The following is a 22004-nucleotide window of genomic DNA, read 5'->3' as shown; positions in this document are numbered from 1 at the left end:
TGCTGAAAGCAAACCAGATTCATTTATATCCAGAAGTGAATGAAACCAATTTGATGGACCTAGCATGAGAAGTCTCCAAGAAATTTTCAGTGTGCCCAAGGGAACATCCATCTCAGACTGAGTAGTGGTAAAGCTATCTTTTCTGCACATAGAAAAGGGCTAATGGAATGCAAGGTAGTCCCATTGCTTTGAGAGATGGACAGAATACCAAAACAACAAGGGTTGTAAATAGTGAAATCTTTCTGAACACTTTTTTTCCCAGTCAGTAACCGAGAAAAGGAATTGAACTCTTACTCATGTTGATTAGTGCTTAATCTATATGTGGTCTCATGAGAGTAAAGTATCTCAATGTGAACAAAAAGAAAAGGAGTACTTGTGGCACCTTAGAGACTAACCAATTTATTTGAGCATGAGCTTTCGTGAGCTACAGCTCACTTCATCGGATGCATACTGTGGAAACTGCAGCAGACTTTATATATACACAGAGAATATGAAACAATACGTCCTCCCACCCCACTGTCCTGCTGGTAATAGCTTATCTAAAGTGATCATCAGGTGGGCCATTTCCAGCACAAATCCAGGTTTTCTCACCCTCCACCCCCCCACACACAAATTCACTCTCCTGCTGGTGATAGCCTATCCAAAGTGACAACTCTTTACACAATGTGCATGATAATCAAGTCGGGCTATTTCCTGCACAAATCCAGGTTTTCTCACATCCCCCCCACCCCCATACACACACAAACTCACTCTCCTGCTGGTAATAGCTCATCCAAACTGACCACTCTCTAAGTTTAAATCCAAGTTAAACCAGAACATCTGGGGGGGGGGGGTAGGAAAAAGCAAGAGGAAACAGGCTACCTTGCATAATGACTTAGCCACTCCCAGTCTCTATTTAAGCCTAAATTAATAGTATCCAATTTGCAAATGAATTCCAATTCAGCAGTTTCTCGCTGGAGTCTGGATTTGAAGTTTTTTTGTTTTAAGATAGCGACTTTTTGCGAATACAGACTAACACGGCTGTTACTCTGAAACCTGTCAATGTGAACAACGAAGGTAGAATCTGGTCCCTAAATCTTGAAGAACAGACAACAAAAACCTTGAGGAGATTTCTCTCTCTGTAGGACTAGAACACACTAACGCTGTCTTTTAGAATGGTTTTGTAGCAATTAATGGGGAAAAACACAAGAGAGCCTATAGAAAATAAATAGGGTTCAATAAAAATCACTCCAAAACCCTATAGAGTGTAACAGAGAGTTCTAGCTCAGCTGCAAGAATTGTATGGTTGATTTAAACATTTTATAGAATGGCAAATTTAATAAGATTTTTCCATAAAGGTGCTGTGTCTAGGGGAAAGGCAGTATGTTTTTTAAGTGTTTGGGCTTTTTTTTGTGGAGAAGGAGATACTTCTACCTTGTAAACAGAATTTTGCAGGGTGTAGTGCCTTTGTGTGAATGATATTGCCTTCCAGGGCTGGCTGCAGAGAGGATCAGGAACCTAACTAATGTTGGCAAAGTAGGTCTCTTTTTGTCTTAAGTGCAAGAAGTTTCTACTTTTGGGGGTGAAAGATTAGTCCCAGCCCCCTGTATGAATATGATTATAGAGAGATATCAGTAGTGACTCCACTACTGCAATTTACACTTAAATCATGGCCAGAATCCCTCTGTTTCATACTTAAGTGTAACACTTCTGCCCGTCAGAGTTGGCAGCAACAAGGGCCGGGTTCGATATCTAGGGGATCCATTCCAATAACACAATGCAAACCGGCTCGAGCCCCCACCCAGTGACCTGGGACAAATATATACCACCCCCGCTGGGCGCCTCCAAGAGGCAATACTTCCCCTTTCGCAAGCACATAGTCTGAGTGTAGCAAAAAGCCTTTTAATAACAGAGAGAAACAATGTGGCACTATGTTGGGGAAACACCAACAGGATTCATAACACAACCCATGAGGAAAAAACCCACCCCAAGCAAATTGGGGCACGCCCCTTTCCCTTTGGTTCTTGAGTCCAGCAATTTAATTGGGGATTGGTCCTGCTTTGAACAGGGGGTTGGACTGGATGACCTCCTGAGGTCCCTTCCAACCCTGGTATTCTATGATTCTAACCCCAAATCACCCAAAGTCCCAAAAGTCCAATGACCCAAAAGTCTCTGTCCCTGGTCAGGGCAGCCCCAGAGTTCGAAAGTTTATCTGCGGAGCTTTACCTCCCAACCTGGGTGGAGAAGGGACGGGGGTAAGAGGCACCTTACATGATCTGAAGCTGACCACCCCACAGCTCCATAGGCCTTCGCTTTGCTCCGTTCCGCTCCGCCAGCCGCCCACGAACTCCTTCACTCAGCTCCGCTCCGCGGCCCACAAGGAGCTCCCGCCGTCCCATGAACTGCTCCACCAGCCGGTCCACAAACTGCTCCGCGTCCCACAAGCAGCTCCCACCGTCCTACGAACTGCTCCACCGGCCTGTCCACAAGGCACTCCAGCCATCCCACAAACTGCTCCACAATATATCTTCAGGCTCCCCCACTACTTAACACAACACTCAGTGATTTCAGCTCTTAGTCAGTTCAGCTCTTTGGTGAATTCAGCTTGCAGTAGGTGAGCCTCAGTGCTGGTGCACCATTAGCCCAAAGTGAACTCAGCAGCCTGTAACTAGACTCCTAGTGGAATCAAAATTAGCTCTGATATTCCACAGTGGAGAGAGGAGGAAGTGCAATTAGCATGTAAGGCCCTCACCAAGGGGCCCATGCCACCAAGTATTAATACTTGTCCCCAGCCTCTCTCCAGTCACAGAGTTTTAAAACCCATGACCCTTGCCTAGCGAGTGCTACTTAGTTGATGGTGAGTCCCTCCATCATAACAAAAGGCCAAGTACAGTTCCAAGCACAGTTCCCATAATCAGGGTAATAACAATTTATTCTTCCTGCCCCAATAACAGAGACACTGGGGATCCCACAGCAGCCAAAGTGACCATTTGGGCAGCTATGGCCTCATTCTAGGCGGGGTGGGTGTGCCTATGCAGATGAGATCGACCCCTGAAGTTCTTTTCCACAACTTGCCACACCTCACCACCAGATGTCGGGGTGGAGCTCATCCTGACACTGCTTACATCAGTAATTGCATTACTCTCCAATGTGGGTATAATATCGCATCAGAGGACAGTTGAATTTACTATGTACTATTTTGATGAAATATCCACTTTTGCAGAGGATTGCATCCCAGACAGAAGACGTGACCCACAAGTAGGAGATATGAGACTGATCTAGCGAGGAGGCAGAAAGAACACATGCAATAGTGATTAGCCACAGGACCCATCATTTGCAGAGTGTACAGTCCATCTCTTACTACAGATGGCACGCTGCTAGGTATTCATAGGGGTTTGGTGCTACAATGAAATGTCACCTGTTCAGGGACTAGTTAATTGCCATATGTGGAGTCAGAAAAGAATATTCCAACAGGTCGGATTGGCAGCAACTCTGCAGGTTTCTTGTCAGGATCATCTAGGTTCATCTCACTAAGGGTATGTCTACACTACGAAATTAGGTTGAATTTATAGAAGTCGGTTTTTTAGAAATCGGTTTTATATATTCGAGTGTGTGTGTCCCCACAGAAAATGCTCTAAGTGCATTAAGTGCATTAACTCGGCGGAGCGCTTCCACAGTACCGAGGCAAGCGTCGACTTCCGGAGCGTTGCACTGTGGGTAGCTATCCCACAGTTCCCGCAGTCTCCGCTGCCCATTGGAATTCTGGGTTGAGATCCCAATGCCTGATGGGGCTAAAACATTGTCGCGGGTGGTTCTGGGTACATATCGTCAGGCCCCCGTTCCCTCCCTCCCCCCGTGAAAGCAAGGGCAGACAATCATTTCGCGCCTTTTTTCCTGAGTTACCTGTGCAGACGCCATACCATGGCAAGCATGGAGCCCGCTCAGGTAACCGTCACCCTATGTCTCCTGGGTGCTGGCAGACGCGGTACGGCATTGCTACACAGTAGCAGCAACCCCTTGCCTTGTGGCAGCAGACGGTACAGTACGACTGGTAGCCGTCATCGTCATGTCTGAGGTGCTCCTGGTCGCCTCTGTGAGGTCGATCAGGAGCGCCTGGGCAGACATGGGCGCAGGGACTAAATTTGGAGTGACTTGACCAGGTCATTCTCTTTAGTCCTGCAGTCAGTCCTATTGAACCGTCTTATGGTGAGCGGGCAGGCGATACGGACTGCTAGCAGTCGTACTGTACCATCTTCTGCCGAGCAGCCATGAGATGTGGATGGCATGCAGTCCTTCTGCACCGTCTGCTGCCAGCCAAAGATGTAAAAGATAGATGGAGTGGATCAAAACAAGAAATAGACCAGATTTGTTTTGTACTCATTTGCTTCCCCCCCTCCCCTGTCTAGGGGACTCATTCTTCTAGATCACACTGCAGTCACTTACAGAGAAGGTGCAGTGAGGTAAATCTAGCCATGTATCAATCAGAGGCCAGGCTAACCTTCTTGTTCCAATAAGGACAATAACTTAGGTGCACCATTTCTTATTGGAACCCTCCGTGAAGTCCTGCCTGAAATACTCCTTGATGTAAAGCCACCCCCTTTGTTGATTTTAGCTCCCTGAAGCCAACCCTGTAAGCGCCCCTCCCAGCGTCAGAGCAATGGCAAACAATCGGGCATCTGAGAGTGCTGTCCAGAGCAGTCACAATGGAGCACTCTGATGGGGCTAAAACATTGTCGCGGGTGGTTCTGGGTACGTGTCGTCAGGCCCCCGTTCCCTCCCTCCCTCCGTGAAAGCAAGGGCAGACAATCATTTCGCGCCCTTTTTCCTGAGTTACCTGTGCAGACGCCATACCACAGCAAGCATGGAGCCAGCTCAGGTAACTGTCACCCTATGTCTCCTGGGTGCTGGCAGACGCGGTACGGCTTTGCTGCACAGTAGCAGCAACCCATTGCCTTCTGGCAGCAGACGGTGCAATACGACTGGTAGTCGTCCTCGTCGTGTCCGAGGTGCTCCTGGCCACGTCGGCTGGGAGCGCCTGGGCAGACATGGGCGCAGGGACTAAATTTGGAGTGACTTGACCAGGTCATTCTCTTTAGTCCTGCAGTCAGTCCTATTGAACCGTCTTATGGTGAGCGGGCAGGCGATACGGACTGCTAGCAGTCGTACTGTACCATCTTATGCCAGGCAGGCAAGAGATGAAGATGGCTAGCAGTCGTACTGTACCATCTTCTGCCGAGCAGCCATGAGATGTGGATGGCATGCAGTCCTTCTGCACCGTCTGCTGCCAGCCAAAGATGTAAAAGATAGATGGAGTGGGTCAGAACAAGAAATAGACCAGATTTGTTTTGTACTCATTTGCCTCCTCCCCTGTCTAGATCACACTGCAGTCACTCACAGAGAAGGTGCAGCGAGGTAAATCTAGCCGTGTATCAATCAGAGGCCAGGCTAACCTCCTTGTTCCAATAACAACGATAACTTAGGTGCACCATTTCTTATTGGAACCCTCCATGCAGTCCTGCCTGAAATACTCCTTGATGTACAGGCACACCCTTTGTTGATTTTAGCTCCCTGAAGCCAACCCTGTAAGCCGTGTCGTCAGTCGCCCCTCCCTCCATCAGAGCAACGGCAGACAATCGTTCCGCGCCTTTTTTCTGTGCGGACGCCATACCAAGGCAAGCATGGAGGCCGCTCAGCTCACTTTGGCAATTAGGAGCACATTAACCACCACACGCATTATCCAGCAGTATATGCAGCACCAGAACATGGCAACGCGATACCGGGCGAGGAGGCGACGTCAGCGCGGTCCCGTGAGTGATCAGGACATGGACACAGATTTCTCTGAAAGCATGGGCCCTGACAATGCATGCATCATGGTGCTAATGGGGCAGGTTCATGCTGTGGAACGCCGATTCTGGGCTCGGGAAACAAGCACAGACTGGTGGGACCGCGTAGTGTTGCAGGTCTGGGACGATTCCCAGTGGCTGCGAAACTTTCGCATGCGTAAGGGCACTTTCATGGAACTTTGTGACTTGCTTTCCCCTGCCCTGAAGCGCATGAATACCAAGATGAGAGCAGCCCTCACAGTTGAGAAGCGAGTGGCGATAGCCCTGTGGAAGCTTGCAACGCCAGACAGCTACCGGTCAGTTGGGAATCAATTTGGAGTGGGCAAATCTACTGTGGGGGCTGCTGTGATGCAAGTAGCCCACGCAATCAAAGATCTGCTGATATCAAGGGTAGTGACCCTGGGAAATGTGCAGGTCATAGTGGATGGCTTTGCTGCAATGGGATTCCCTAACTGTGGTGGGGCTATAGACGGAACCCATATCCCTATCTTGGCACCGGAGCACCAAGCCGCCGAGTACATAAACTGCAAGGGGTACTTTTCGATAGTGCTGCAAGCTCTGGTGGATCACAAGGGACGTTTCACCAACATCAACGTGGGATGGCCGGGAAAGGTGCATGATGCTCGCATCTTCAGGAACTCTGGTCTGTTTCAAAAGCTGCAGGAAGGGACTTTATTCCCAGACCAGAAAATAACTGTTGGGGATGTTGAAATGCCTATATGTATCCTTGGGGACCCAGCCTACCCCTTAATGCCATGGCTCATGAAGCCGTACACAGGCAGCCTGGACAGTAGTCAGGAGCTGTTCAACTACAGGCTGAGCAAGTGCAGAATGGTGGTAGAATGTGCATTTGGACGTTTAAAGGCGCGCTGGCGCAGTTTACTGACTCGCTTAGACCTCAGCGAAACCAATATTCCCACTGTTATTACTGCTTGCTGTGTGCTCCACAATATCTGTGAGAGTAAGGGGGAGACGTTTATGGCGGGGTGGGAGGTTGAGGCAAATCGCCTAGCTGCTGGGTACGCGCAGCCAGACACCAGGGCGGTTAGAAGAGCACAGGAGGGCGTGGTACGCATCAGAGAAGCTTTGAAAACCAGTTTCATGACTGGCCAGGCTACGGTGTGAAAGTTCTGTTTGTTTCTCCTTGATGAAACCCCCCGCCCCTTGGTTCACTCTACTTCCCTGTAAGCTAACCACCCTCCCCTCCTCCCTTTAATCATTGCTTGCAGAGGCAATAAAGTCATTGCTGCTTCACAGTCATGCATTCGTTATTCATTCATCACACAAATAGGGGGATGACTACCAAGGTATCCCAGAAGGGGTGGTGGAGGAGGGAAGGAAAATGCCACACAGCACTTTAAGCACAGCACTTTAAAAGTTTACAACTTTAAAATTTATTGAATGACAGCCTTCTTTTTTTTGGGCAATCCTCTGTGGTGGAGTGGCTGGTTGGCCGGAGGCCCCCCCACCGCGTTCTTGGGCGTCTGGGTGTGGAGACTATGGAACTTGGGGAGGAGGGCGGTTGGTTACAGAGGGGCAGCAGTGGCAGTCTGTGCTCCAGCTGCCTTTGCTGCAGCTCAACCATACACTGGAGCATACTGGTTTGGTCCTGCAGCAGCCTCAGCATTGAATCCTGCCTCCTCTCATCACGCTGCCGCCACATTTGAGCTTCAGCCCTGTCTTCAGCCCGCCACTTACTCTCTTCAGCCCTCCACCTCTCCTCCCGGTCATTTTGTGCTTTCCTGCACTCTGACATTATTTGCCTCCATGCATTCGTCTGTGCTCTGTCAGTGTGGGAGGACAGCATGAGCTCGGAGAACATTTCATCGCGAGTGCGTTTTTTTTTCTTTCTAATCTTCACTAGCCTCTGGGAAGGAGAAGATCCTGTGATCATTGAAACACATGCAGCTGATGGAGAAAAAAAAAGGGACAGCGGTATTTAAAAAGACACATTTTATAAAACAGTCGCTACACTCTTTCAGGGTAAACCTTGCTGTTAACATTACATACATAGCACATGTGCTTTCGTTACAAGGTCGCATTTTGCCTCCTCCCACCGCGTGACTACCCCCTCAACCTTCTCCCCTCCCTGTGGCTAACAGCGGGGAACATTTCTGTTTAGCCACAGGCAAACAGCCCAGCAGGAATGGGCTCCTCTGAGTGTCCCCTGAAGAAAAGCACCCTATTTCAACCAGGTGACCATGAATGATATCTCACTCTCCTGAGGATAACACAGAGAGATAAAGAACAGATTTTGGTTGAATGCCAGCAAACATACACTGCAATGCTTTGTTCTACAGTGATTCCCGAGTACGTGTTACTGGCCTGGAGTGGTAAAGTGTCCTACCATGAAGGACGAAATAAGGCTGCCCTCCCCAGAAACCTTTTGCAAAGGCTTTATGACTACATCTAGGAGAACCGCAAATGCCAGGGCAAAGTAATCCTTTCACATGCTTGCTTTTAAACCATGTATAGCATTTTAAAAGGTACACTCACCAGAGGTCCCTTCTCTGCCTGCTGGGTCCAGGAGGCAGCCTTGGGTGGGTTCGGGGGGTACTGGCTCCAGGTCCAGGGTGAGAATCAGTTCCTGGCTGTCGGGAAAACCGGTTTCTCCACTTGCTTGCTGTGAGCTATCTACAACCTCCTCCTCATCATCATCTTCTTCGTCCCCAAAACCTACTTCCGTATTGCCTCCATCTCCATTGAAGGAGTCAAACAACACGGCTGGGGTAGTGGTGGCTGAACCCCCTAAAATGGCATGCAGCTCATCATAGAAGCGGCATGTTTGGGGCTCTGACCCAGAGTGGCTGTTCGCCTCTCTGGTTTTCTGGTAGGCTTGCCTCAGCTCCTTCAGTTTCACGTGGCACTGCTTCGGGTCCCTGTTATGGCCTCTGTCCTTCATGCCCTGGGAGATTTTCAGAAAGGTTTTGGCATTTCGAAAACTGGAACGGAGTTCTGATAGCACGGATTCCTCTCCCCAAACAGCGATCAGATCCCGTACCTCCCGTTCAGTCCATGCTGGAGCTCTTTTGCGATTCTGGGACTCCATCATGGTCACCTGTGCTGATGAGCTCTGCATGGTCACCTGCAGCTTGCCACGCTGGCCAAACAGGAAATGAGATTCAAAAGTTCGCGGTTCTTTTCCTGTCTACCTGGCCAGTGCATCTGAGTTGAGAGCGCTGTCCAGAGCGGTCAGAATGGAGCACTCTGGGATAGCTCCCGGAGGCCAATACCATCGAATTGTGTCCACAGTACCCCAAATTCGAGCCGGCAACGTCGATTTAAGCGCTAATCCACTTGTCAGGGGTGGAGTAAGGAAATCGATTTTAAGAGCCCTTTAAGTCGAAATAAAGGGCTTCATTGTGTGGACGGGTGCAGGTTTAAATCGATTTAACGCTGCTAAATTCGACCTAAAGTCCTAGTGTAGACCAGGGCTAAATCAGTTTCCTCCCATTTCAGGGGCCTTGAGGATTGATCCGTCTTGGTCCTTCCTATCCTCTGCCTGTGGCACATAGTAGCTTAGTTTCCTGAGGGCTGGTAATACCTTGAACTAATTTCTGTTGCTGGGTTTAGTGTGGGATACTCGTAGCCTGTGCTGCATAGGTGGTCCGACTAGATGATCCGGCAGACCGGAGAAAATATACTTTTAAAAATTACATGAATAACTTTCACTATTGGTTGCCCTAATGGAGGACTCTCTCAGAGGAAAGGAAAAATCAAGTTGTTGTTTGAAGAATTCTGTAATTACACTTACAAATAATAATTGTGAACACAAATGACATTAAAATGGCGTTCTAAATTGTATGTTACATCTTCTCATGATCTAAGCAGGAAGGTCAGTTATAGTAGCAAAACCTGGAGGAGAAGAAGAGATGGAATGGAAAAAAATTAAAATAGCAATTGGGCATCTCTAGCACAAGATAGAAGTTTAGTTGCACTACACCTTTTCACTATAATCTTTATAGTATGTGTCAATTTGGTCATGATGAAAACTGTCCCCACCCATGGAACATGAACTCTTTGTAAAAGTTTAATTCCATGATTGAACGCTCAGTGAAGCTGAAGTGAATGAAACTGTGTTTTAAGGCCAGAAGGGATCACTAGATTATCTAGCCTGACTTCCTGTGTATCCACTTCTTTCCTTCTCATTCGAGTTGAAAACTCAGCCTTTAGCTCCAGCAATTGAAGTAATTACAAATGGTGGTATTTTGTTCTGCTCATTTTAATCATAGAATCATAGAATCATAGAATATAAGGGTTGGAAGGGACCCCAGAAGGTCATCTAGTCCAACCCCCTGCTCGAAGCAGGACCAATTCCCAGTTAAATCATCCCAGCCAGGGCTTTGTCAAGCCTGACCTTAAAAACCTCTAAGGAAGGAGATTCTACCACCTCCCTAGGTAACGCATTCCAGTGTTTCACCACCCTCTTAGTGAAAAAGTTTTTCCTAATATCCAATCTAAACCTCCCCCACTGCAGCTTGAGACCATTACTCCTCGTTCTGTCATCTGATACCATTGAGAACAGTCTAGAGCCATCCTCTTTGGAACCCCCTTTCAGGTAGTTGAAAGCAGCTATCAAATCCCCCCTCATTCTTCTCTTCTGCAGGCTAAACAATCCCAGCTCCCTCAGCCTCTCCTCATAACTCATGTGTTCCAGACCCCTAATCATTTTTGTTGCCCTTCGCTGGACTCTCTCCAATTTATCCACATCCTTCTTGAAGTGTGGGGCCCAAAACTGGACACAGTACTCCAGATGAGGCCTCACCAATGTCGAATAGAGGGGAACGATCACGTCCCTCGATCTGCTCGCTATGCCCCTACTTATACATCCCAAAATGCCATTGGCCTTCTTGGCAACAAGGGCACACTGCTGACTCATATCCAGCTTCTCGTCCAGCTTCAAAACTTAAGTTTCTATTCGTGAAGTCCCTCCAGGACAGATCTCTGAATATGCCACCTATTGTTCCCAAAATAGTTGCTCAGTGGAGCACCTAACTTGCATGTATGGGAATGGTGGGAAGGAGCTGTCTTCATCAATTCACTCACTCAGAATGGCCTTTTCCCCTCCTTCTGCTGCAATGCTCTGATCCATTCTTGATCTGCTAACACTCCCATCAGAGATGAACATGGATAAATATAACATTTCAACTGGCTTGACCCTGTGTGGTGCTAACTAAGCATCTGTCCATTCATAAATACCTTTATTGCTCATCAGCACTCTGGTTACCAAGGGAGGAAAGCAGTAAAGAAAGCAGTCTGCCAAAAAAGACAAACTTAGGTCCTGCACTGTCTCCAGGGGATAGTCAAAACAGGTGCACGGTCAGGGTAAATTTGTCCTTACACTTCCTCTAGCAACAATCTTGTTTGGGCAGACTGACTGGGAAAAGCAGGTCTATGACTTCTGCTTTGGTGTGAAACTAACATTGTTTAATCATGAAACAAATTTTGGCTACAGGCTGAGAAGTCCATTTTCCTTGACTAGTGTGTGAACAAAATTTGAGCACAAATATTTGGGGAAAACATTGAATAGAAAACACAGTTGCAAATAATAATCCTCACTGTGCTCCCATCTTGACTTACCGACTTTGTTTTAAAGGTCAGGTTATAATCTTCCTTTTATGGAAGTGCCTTTCATATTTTTTTTTTAAAAGCCTGCTCTTTTTCATTCTCCAATCTTTTCTAAGAGCACTTTAATTAACTATGTTCAGATAAACCCATTTCAAAATGCTGGCCTTTAAAGATGATGAAAGGATAGGTTGTTTTTATAAAGAGGTCTCTAAAATTAGTTGGGAATACTTAGAAAGCGGAGTGGCTGAACCTCCCTAACCATTGCTGTTTATGGGCCATGACAGTGCATGTCAGAAAGCATTAGTGATATAATGCAGTACATTATTATATTAATATATCAATGTAAAATCGGGTCACGTGATGAAATAATATATCTGCCTTAGGCTGTAGGATCCTGCATGTTCTTAATTTTAAATTATTCTGAATGCACACAGAGATTACGTTCTGTGAATATATTTTAAAAAGTGGGGGAAAACATTAAAGTCTCTCTTGCTTGCTAATGAGTTCTTGTCTCTTTATGCATGAATTGCTTTTCATGGTTGGTGGATAACCATTTACAAAGAGGCATAGAGGGCTTCTTCCTTCACAAACATAACTGTGCTCCTGCCTGGAGAAGGAGAGTGTCTAACTGGTTCAGATGAGAAGTGCATGATAGAGAACTGTAATGTTCTTTCTCTGTCATTTCAGTTATGAAGAAATTGCTCTTAAAAGGGGTTAGTTTGTATTTTATGGTATTTCTTATATACTATTTTTAATGTCCTCACCCCCAACGATTACTTTTGATCGTTAGGTTGGGGTTTTTAGGTTGAATCCAAATTCAGGGTCTCATTTTAGTACAGCAACCTTTTTCTGGGTGTGCAAAAACTACATACAAAATTGCATATCTGACCTCGTGTGTGCCGGCTTCACTGAGGTTGGAGACTGCACACTACATGCTAGGCTAGCTCATGAAGAAGGACCCAGAAATCTGTGGCTTCGGGGAACTGGAAAAGAAAAATACTTTGAAAGTTAATTTTAAAATCAATTATTGTATTGAAAGTGCCCCTCTTACCCTGGCTATTTGAGGCTTGTGGCCCCAGCATTTAAGCAGGTACTGAGGATACAAACAAAAGTTCTTCTGGCAGGTGAGCATCAGTGTATGTTCCTCCATCATACAGCAGATGGCACAAGGCTGCCACACTTTGTTTCTGTGGGGGAAAACCTCTGTGTAAAGAAAGAAACATCCTCAGAAAACTCCGCATCTCCTCTCTTGGGAGTGGCTTTTCTTCCTCTGGGCTGAGACCATGTGCCTCCCAGCCCAGAGCACCATCTTGCTTTCTGAATATTTAGGGTGATCTTTATGCATCAGTGTATCAATCCTGAAAAACATTGTTTCATTATCCTATTTCATGGGTGGCTCTTTCTTTTCTTTTTCTTTCTTTTTTTTTAAATCCAGCAGCATGTGGAGGAGTGGAGATTAGGTGCTTTTTCTCTGAATGCAAATACAGAAAAAAAACAATTCTGCAACTCAGAGTCAGAAGTGCGCAAAGTATTTTATATTAGAAATAACTGGAGACTGGAATGTAAATCAAGAGCCCAATCTAGTCTCATTACCTCATCTGTTTATTCTCTCAGGAAAACTGAGTGAATTCTTGCCATAGGCAACTTCCATTCACTAGATCTAATTAATCATAGTATGAGTAATTTTGTGTTAAACTGAAATCTGAGGTAATATTTTAGGACTACCTCATTTGTGAACTTCATGTTTTAATCTTTTTGTTCCTTTTCCTTCTTTCTTTCAAGATATTAGAGCAGTTGGGCTTAAAAAAGGGATGTTCTTCAATCCTGATCCTTACCTAAAGATGTCCATTCAGCCAGGAAAGAAAAGCACATTTCCTACATTTGCCCATCATGGTCAGGAAAAACGGTCTACTATCATCAGTAACACAACTAATCCTGTTTGGCACAGAGAGGTAATGTATGCCTTTTAAGAACTCCTTCAATTGGCTAGTGCAATAAGTCACTAGGATATTGTTTCCTTCTTTTTTGTATTGGTCTTTAACGTCTGATGCTATGAGCTGGTTATTTAAATTGACATGGAAATTGCAGTAATTGTAGGAACCCTCTTGTTGGGTAGGAACAGTTGTTTTCTGTAACATGTTTTAATCATATGCTGTGAGCTTCTCAGTCCCTCTTCTGATAGCAAATTTTGGAATTGCTTAATAGCCCTGTGGATTCCTTGAAATTGCAGGAATACATTAATTAGAATGGATTATATGTTGTGAGAAGAATCATTACAAAAAGGCACAGGAAGTTAACATTCATGTTCAGGCTCAACCTGGGCAATGTTTTGGACTACAGTTAATTGAGAAATTATTCTCTCTCATGGCGCATAGCAACTGGCAAGGTCAAAGATTTCTCTCTCTCAGGCAAGGGGGATGATCTTTGAATTATTATATGTAGCTTGACAAAAGGCAACTTTTGAGATTTGTTTCCACAGGGAAGGCTGTTTTGTTGTTAGAATGGACACTGAAATGACACTGTCTCATATACATTTGAGTGCTGAATGGCAAATGTGTGTGTTGAAAAAAACCCACTGAACTGGAAATAATATTAAAATGAATACCTCTTAGTAACCAAAACCTGTAACCTTTTGAGGCTATTCACGGTTTGGTTTGGTTTTTGTGAAATGAATTGATGGTCTGAGTCTACATTCTAGTGTACATGTGCCCCCGCCACATTTGGTGTCTGACTTCGCAGACTCAACGAAGAGGTCAAGGACAGAGTGGGAATGGGAATCTTAACAGAGAACATGGTTGAAGTAGATTAGCAACAAAGCAGGACAGTGTAGGGTCACTGTTAACACTGCCACTACTCATGGTCTAGCTGTTCTGTGGCTAAATAGAGGGCGTTTCCCCCAGTGATATCACTCTGGCATCATTCACAGTCATGCAGATTTCCCTCACAATTAAGCTCAGAAATAAGAGTTTTAGTTGGAGTCTCTTGTCTTTCTTTGTAATAGCCAGTAAAAAGATAAAAATAAAAAACTCCTCTATTCTGTTTCCTCCTTTCTTCTCTGGTCTCTTATTTTTGCAACTTATTACTAAAGTGATAATGTATTGTGCAGTATTCATTGGACCACAAACTATATTCGCATGCTGTAACTGATGTGCGTTTCCCTGTAGCAATGCTTTGACAGTACTATCTTATGATTGTATTACATATGCTGAACTTGATGCAGAATTGGCCCTCTCCTTTTCTCTGTGGGTTCCACAATGACAACTTGCAATTTCTGTAGCAAACAGGTGGCTAACAGCCACAGGAAATACAACCCTGATTGACAAGGATGAGAATTTTTGTTTTTATTCATGACTCTCATTCATTTGCTGATTTATGACTCTGCCAGATGTGCAGCGATTTGAACCTGTCTGGTTGATGTCTGTAACTAAGTTGAACTCTAGCCTCTTGTTTTGTTCCCTGTTGAGAATTATTTAGCCAACCAGCCAGACTGTTTTTAGCCATTCTTGTAAGGTGGTGATTTGTACTGAAATCCGAAAGGTGAAGGCCAGTGGAAGTCTAAGTAGTTGATGTAGGCTGTTCCAAGCAGAAAATTGATGCCTCACCAAACTGTCATTTTTGATGAAACATCATAGTAATATAGAAATGAAAAAGCCATTTATTCTTCGAGGAGGGAGAATCATTTGTTTTTAATGCTTGAAGCATCATTTTGTAATCTGGAAGCAGCTGTCATCATCAATAAACATTGCTTTGGGTTGCCTGTCACATACGGGTGGGGTAAATGTACATATATGTTGAATAACGGTGTAATGATACACTACTGAATGTGTTCTTTTTTTCAGAAATATTCTTTTGTTGCACTTCTAACAGACGTCTTGGAAATTGAAATTAAAGACAAATTTGCCAAGAGTCGTCCTATCATCAAGCGCTTTCTTGGGAAGTTAACAATACCAGTCCAGAGACTATTGGAGAGGCATGCAATAGGGTAAACTAACTCGTTGTTGTTAATTAAGTCAGTAGGGAAGATCAGATCAGCATCTGCGATACTGGCACAAACGACCTTTTCTTGGCTAATTAATCGTATACTCATTGTGATCATATACCACAGACTTGCCATAGCAGGAAGTTAATCTCTCTGTAGCCTTATGACCTCTGATACGAATATGCTTGCATTTCTTAGACTGTTTTAAATTTGTGTGTGTAAGCACCTGTGTGTGGTTTGTTATAACTTATTTTTTTTAAGGTTTCTGAGGCAAAAAAAAATTAACTTGTTGCTAATAAATCAGGAAGTAAGGCATAGCTACTTCCAGCAATATACAGTAGTGTGCCAACTTAGAACAAAAAGATTTTATTGTCTTGTTTCTTTTTATAGTTCAAACATTTCTAATAGTTAGCTTAATAGTGAGAAAGATTTCACAATGGTTTAACTGGGTAGAAATGAAAGGATTCTAATTGGGTATTGTTCTGAGTATTGGGAATACCACAAAATTGAAATTGACTTTCACTATGAATAAAGGTTTGATGGGGCCCAAAATTAATCTATTGTGCTTTTAAAAACTTTTTCTTAGCTTTCGATACTATTTTTTTTAAAAAAGACAAGTTTTCAGATAACCAAAGTGACCATTGGTAGGGATGGAAACACTGTCCAATCTTGCTTGATGGTTGGACAGGCTCTGGAATTCTATAGTTGGGCAAGGAGGGAAGGATAAAGGCAAGGGATTCTGGGCTGGAACATTGGGCCCTGGCATTGTGGTTCAGGAGGAAGATGGCTGTAGGTTAAGAGTGGACAGATAATTTATATTTTAATTTGTATACATACTATTAAGAAATAATCCAGTACAGTACTTTGTTTTATCAGGATCTTTAAAATTCATTTAATAGTGCATTTAATAGTTCTAGGAGTAGACAATAAATAATACTTCTCTTAATATTCACGCATCTGAAGAAAATGGGAGGAGCTGAACTGTGTCAAACACTCTTCTTTTAGGGCCCGATCCAAAGCCCGTTGAAGTCAATGAGTCTTTCTACTGACTTCAAGGAAGCTCTGGATCAGGCCATAAGAAGCAGAAGCAAAAAATATGTTCTTCCTGGGAAGTTAAAGGGCGTGAGAGTAACATCATGTTCTTGTTTGCATCCTGGTTGTCAGGCAAATAGTGGCCTTGGCAGAGAAAGTTTGCAGATCCAGTACAATGGGTCTTACTCCTGCTTGCAGCTTCTTGGGGGTGTTAACCAGACTTGTCAATCAGGCAGGCTGGGAGTGGCCATATCCATGAAGACTTAGCCAGTTTGACCTGCCTTCAGCAGCTGCTGGAAGACTTTACCAGACCTCCTGCTTAGAGCAACAAGAAAACAAAACCAAAAGGGATTCTAAGTGTTACAGGGCTATTATTTAGCCTCAGGAGTGATGGGGGGCTCTGCAGCAGGGTTGCTGGAAACTCCCTTCTTATACTGAGGTTGCTGCCTGCAGCAGCTTCCTGCGTAACATGTCTGGGCAGGCATTTCTGGTAGAACACCTCACAGCAAATAAGAGGAAGAGAGAAGTTGGCAAAAAAGAATGCAAAAGTGCCTGGGCTAATCAGACCCTATCATGGTCAGCCATGCCACAGCTGCCAGGTTAATTGAACCCTGCTCGTGTAGTGGATCAGACTTTCCACACCGGTGGGGCTGATGGGACCGTGCTCACTGTGAATCAACCAATCCCAATATAGCCAGTTCTGCAGGGCTGAGAGGGATAGCAGCCCAGACATGGAGGAACAAGCAGGCGGTAAAGGGCTACTGGAACAGAATCATAGAATATCAGGGTTGGAAGGGACCTCAGGAGGTCATCTAGTCCAACCCCCTGCTCAAAGCAGGACCAATCCCCAACTAAATCATCCCATCCAGGGCTTTGTCAAGCCTGACCTTAAAAATATCTAAGGAAGGAGATTCCACCACCTCCCTAGGTAACGCATTCCAGTGTTTCACCACCCTCCTAGTGAAAAAGTTTTTCCTAATATCCAACCTAAACCTCCCCCACTGCAACTTGAGACCATGCACTTATTTTTGACTGGTTTAAGGTGTAAGCCAGCCTTTATAGAAGTCTGCCTGACACTGAGGGATCCATTGAAACAAAGGACCATGCCATGCAGCTTATGTGCAGCTCTGCTTGTCTCGCTAAGGGATTCGGTGAAACAAAGGGCTGCTGTTTAGCACAGCAGGGCCTAATATGGGATTCAGTGAGACAAAGGCAGGGTGTAGAAAAATTGATGATTTAAATTTTTTTTTTTAAATTTTAAAAGATTTTCTAAGCTCAATTAAATATAGGTTTATTTAAAAAAAACTGTTTGAATTTGACATCTTATTATAACTTTAAGCCTTTACATAATGTATTCAAATAATTTAAATATAAAATATAATGTAAAGTAGTACATGTATGTTGTCATATTTTAAAGAAAGTCAAACTAGTGAATTGGTGAAGTCACTGGCTATGCATCTAGAACCAGACTGTGTTGAAGTGCTAACTGGCTTTTGACAGCATGTAGTCTCTTCTGCAGGAGCAGAGAGAATATTTTCTTCATTTCAGTTTATTCAGCTAGTGCAGTTCAATGACTAGTTCATTCAAAGTTAAGACTCTAACTGGGAGTTGAAAAAGCAGTTTCAAAAAGTAGACATGAGAGGATGAGATCTACTAGTTCTAAAATATTGAAGGACATAGGGGCCAAAATTAGTTCAGTTCCCTAACTATAGATAAGTCCTCCTTTATTTAATCAATGTTCGTTTATCAAAATATGGTTTGCATTTAAAATGTTTTTTCTTTTGTATCCAGCACATTTAAGTTAGTAATATTATTTTTAAAATGTATGTGCTTTTTTTGTGCTTTTAATTGAATTTGCATTTCCATCCAAATAGATCTTAACACAAATCAGAAGTAAAAATTAATCATCTAGTAAATAAGAAATGGCAACATACACCATTTTCTAGTCATAATAAAAATGTGAAAGTTAAGAATCTGAATAAATGTAGGTTAAGCGATAATATTGCTTAAATGTGTGTGGATGTAGTGTATCCGCCAGGTTTGCCAAAAAAATAAAATAAAATAAAAACCACCAAATTTAGTGTAAAGGCTATATTTAGTTGCAGACCAACATGTTGTAATGGTTACCAACAAATGAGACTCAGCCTTTCTTTAGGAAAATAGCTAAATTAGGATTCAAAACATGATTTAAAATTATTTAAATCAAGGTTTTTTGCTTGCTAATTAAAATTAGTCCACCCAGGACCAAGGGCAGTGCCATGTGGCATCTTGTGTAAGACTGCCTGGTTCACAGCAGGATCCAGTGACACAAAAGGGCTGTGCCATGTGCCCTTGCCTCAAGCAGGGGTTTAGGGAGAATCTGTAAAGTTTAAGGAACCCTACTAAGGGATCATCTCAAAAGAGTGAACCTTACAAATGTTGCACTTATTTCAGAAGCACAGCAGCAGGTGGTGGTGTTCTCCCTCCAGACTCTCTCTTCAGTGATATTCTGTTATCATAGGTGATAGAGGCCACTCTCTCTCTCCCTTTGTCCTACCATTTAGGGGGTGGCAAACTCCATAAATCAGGATTCACGCAGTGGCTGAACTTCAAGGTTAATTTCTCTCACTTTCTCCCCTATAACTCTGACAAACTAGGAAGGAAAGATAAAGGCATACTACAGATTCTGGCCACAGGAGTCACTCCTCCACAAAGGAAATTTCTAAGGCTTTATTTTCCTAGTAAAAGGAGGAAAAAGAGGTGCAGGGACTTTCTTCCCCTTCTAGTTCACTGTAATGCAAATCTTCCCAGAGTAAAGGCTCTGAAAGGGACAAGAAAGAGCCCAGAAAGTGCAGAGAAGTCTCCTCAGATTCACTTATGTGAGAGCTGTTTCAGTCTTTAAGCTAGAACCCTCAGGGGAAGAACCTCAGAATCAGCTTTTGAGGAGCAATTTGAAACCATTCTCAGGAGTATTATGAGTACTGTATACTCTTCCAGAAATCCAATCCCCCGGCAAATTGGGTATTTGTTACTGCTAAGTATCCTGAGGACAGGTGCTTTGGTGACTATAGATGGCACTACCAGGTAAATCCTCCTTTAATAATAATAATAATAATTAATAATAAAATATAAAATAATCATAATCTAAGGCATTCTGGTAGCTCAAAAGGAAATACAGAACTTACTGTGGGTCTTGGCACTCTTTGATCCAGTTATGAGTTATAGGAGATATGTCCATCTAGCTGAGCTGATTGAATACACAAAGTGACATGAGAGACGGAGGAGATACTGCAGGACAACCCTCTGCATTTTTTCAAGCAAGTATGACTATGGGCTGATTCGGTTTGAAGAGGTTTCCCAAATAGAGAGCAGGAAATTTCAAGTGTTGGATCAATGCTGTCAGAAGAATGAATCTTAGCCTGAGATATCGAGTTGGCTTACATCTGAGAATTAAAAGCATTTCAAACCAAGACTGACATCCCCTTCTTCCAACCAATTGAAAGCGAGCATATGAAGGCTGCCGTATTCGTCTGCTGCAAAATTGATCTCCCAGCGAACAAGACGACTTACACTTCTTCTTTGTCTTCTTTCTAGTGCCCAAATTCCAAACAGGAGGCTCAATTGGAAATTCTTGAGTGGATTTTCTCCAAAAGCCACAGTTCAATTCAGGATGGAGACCTTTAATTTTTACCAAAGCATCAATTTCCATCAATAATTGATCTGATGATCGCCTATTTACATACTATTATGTGACTCTCCCAGAGGACATATCAATGTGACATGCAACAAAGTTACCAACTATACCTCTTTATTCCTGGGCCTACCTGCCTTTTTAGGGGTGTTTTCCAAAATGCAAGTCAATGCTGTTTTTTCTTGAGCAGAAAGGGTTCCCGTATACACATAAGGTGTCCCATCCATCAGATTACTGTTCCTGGAAAAGGCACGCAAAACAGCCATTATGTAGTTCAGATTTTTTGGAACATTTTTTTTGGCAATATCACTAACATCCAAGTGATGGCATGCAGTCAATATTACTTCTGGGAGTAGTCATAGATATCCACTTCCAGAGGCGTTTATTTCTATCAGAGATCAGGATTCAGAAGCCAGTGCTCAGAAAGCACAATGTCACTCATTCTCCAGACACATCTGTCATGGTTCTGATGTCTTGGATAAGAATGAAGGTCACTAGCAATAACATTCTGTTGAGAGTTAGACTCCATGTGGGTTATTTTCTCCATAAATTTCTAAATATCCTGAGGTTGTAGTACCCATCATTCCTGTTTTCCCTTGCCCCAGTGCCAAGGAGTACTTGGAAAGTCACAACGTGTTGCAGTCAGAAAGGATTGGTGAAGAAAATCCGTGCCAGCTTCAAGAATAGGGAACCTTATTGAGGGAACCATTTTATCCAAGGATAATGGAAGATGAGACCTCCAACATGGTGTCAGTTGGATCAAGGGCAGAGCAATCAGGTTTTAAGAGTCCAGTCCTGATCAGCCAAGATGTACCGGTGGTGTTGTACAGCACTTCAGCAATGGCTTTTATCAACAAGGTGGTACCAGATCTTCAATGTGGCTGTGAGCTTCTAATCTCTGTTCCCGGGTGCATATTTAAAAAACAAACAAAAAGAAAGCTGTTGTATACTCAGACACCTCATATAAGAGGAAATAAACATCATAGCATCAGTTAAGAAAAGAAAAGGAAAAATACAGGAGAATGGAGTGTACAGCATCTTCAAGAGGAGAGATGGCCTTGAGTTGCCTGCCTGTCCAAGGACCTAGCTGCATCCAGAACCCAGCAAAGAAACTGAAGTGTTGTTCCAGATGAAGAAATTAATAGGCAATAGCTGCAATTGTTCACTTTCTTTCATGGCCCAAAGCATGACTGGTTTTTTTGGGGGGAAGGTTGGGGGGGTGTCATAACATACTCCTGGACAGCCACAAGAAGCAGAGTGAGTGGGGGTTGGCCCTACATTGTTAGGGGAAGTTCTGGGTCTCATGTCCAATTCAAGTGGCAACGCCACTTGGTTATGTCGTCTCTACAAGAAGAATCTGCTCCCAAGGACAAAATTCTGCACCCAAGGCCAGAAAATTAAATCTAACTAAATGTACAATATGTGAGATGTATTAGGTAAAATAGGATATTCAGATATGTTTATAACACACTTCTCTTTTAGCCTTGAGAAGGTATTTTACAAACAAGGCATCTAAAGGGGCTGGTCTATATGTATAGCATAGTGGTAAGTTATAGGCCTGGATGTATTGCGTCAACGCAAAGTGGGCCGAAAGAAAACGTGCTCATTCATTCAGAGCCATGGAATCCTCCTGACCTGAAGATTCATACATACAACATACAAATACAGATGTACAGTGCCTACCTTGTCATGTGTTTTTTCACACCTTCGCTAAGTTTTGCAAATTTAAAGTTTTGCAGACCTCTTCAGCCTCTCCCATTGGATGGAGGGGTCTGCATTGTATGTTCACCCTGGAATATATTTAAAAAATTGAGAGCACTCTCTCCTTATTCATTCTTTGTTTTCCTTCCCTGGTTATACATGTCTTTTGGACATCCCATTGTAATGGATCTGCGGACTTTCCCTATAAAGAAGAATAGGAAAATTTCTTTCT

The 22004-nt window shown here is 43.8% G+C and overlaps 1 protein-coding gene across 5 annotated transcripts in view; it reads left to right on the top strand.

Moving 5' to 3' along the window:
• Positions 1-22004, top strand: part of HECW2 (HECT, C2 and WW domain containing E3 ubiquitin protein ligase 2) — a 257468-nt gene that overhangs the window by 153952 nt on the left and 81512 nt on the right. For all 5 annotated transcript variants that reach the window (XR_012664425.1, XM_048869350.2, XM_048869352.2 and 2 more), the window contains 2 exons: positions 13173-13342; positions 15230-15372. Coding sequence is in view for 4 of the 5 variants with exons in the window: in XM_048869350.2 (XP_048725307.1) it covers positions 13173-13342; positions 15230-15372 (313 nt within the window). In the remaining variant the exon portion in view is untranslated. The remainder of the gene's footprint in view (positions 1-13172; positions 13343-15229; positions 15373-22004) is intronic.

This window comes from Caretta caretta, chromosome 11 (genome assembly GCF_965140235.1).
Source record: "Caretta caretta isolate rCarCar2 chromosome 11, rCarCar1.hap1, whole genome shotgun sequence".
NCBI lineage: Eukaryota > Metazoa > Chordata > Testudines > Cheloniidae > Caretta > Caretta caretta.
Note: the sequence above shows the minus strand (reverse complement) of the source record. Positions and strands in the feature narration are given on the sequence as shown.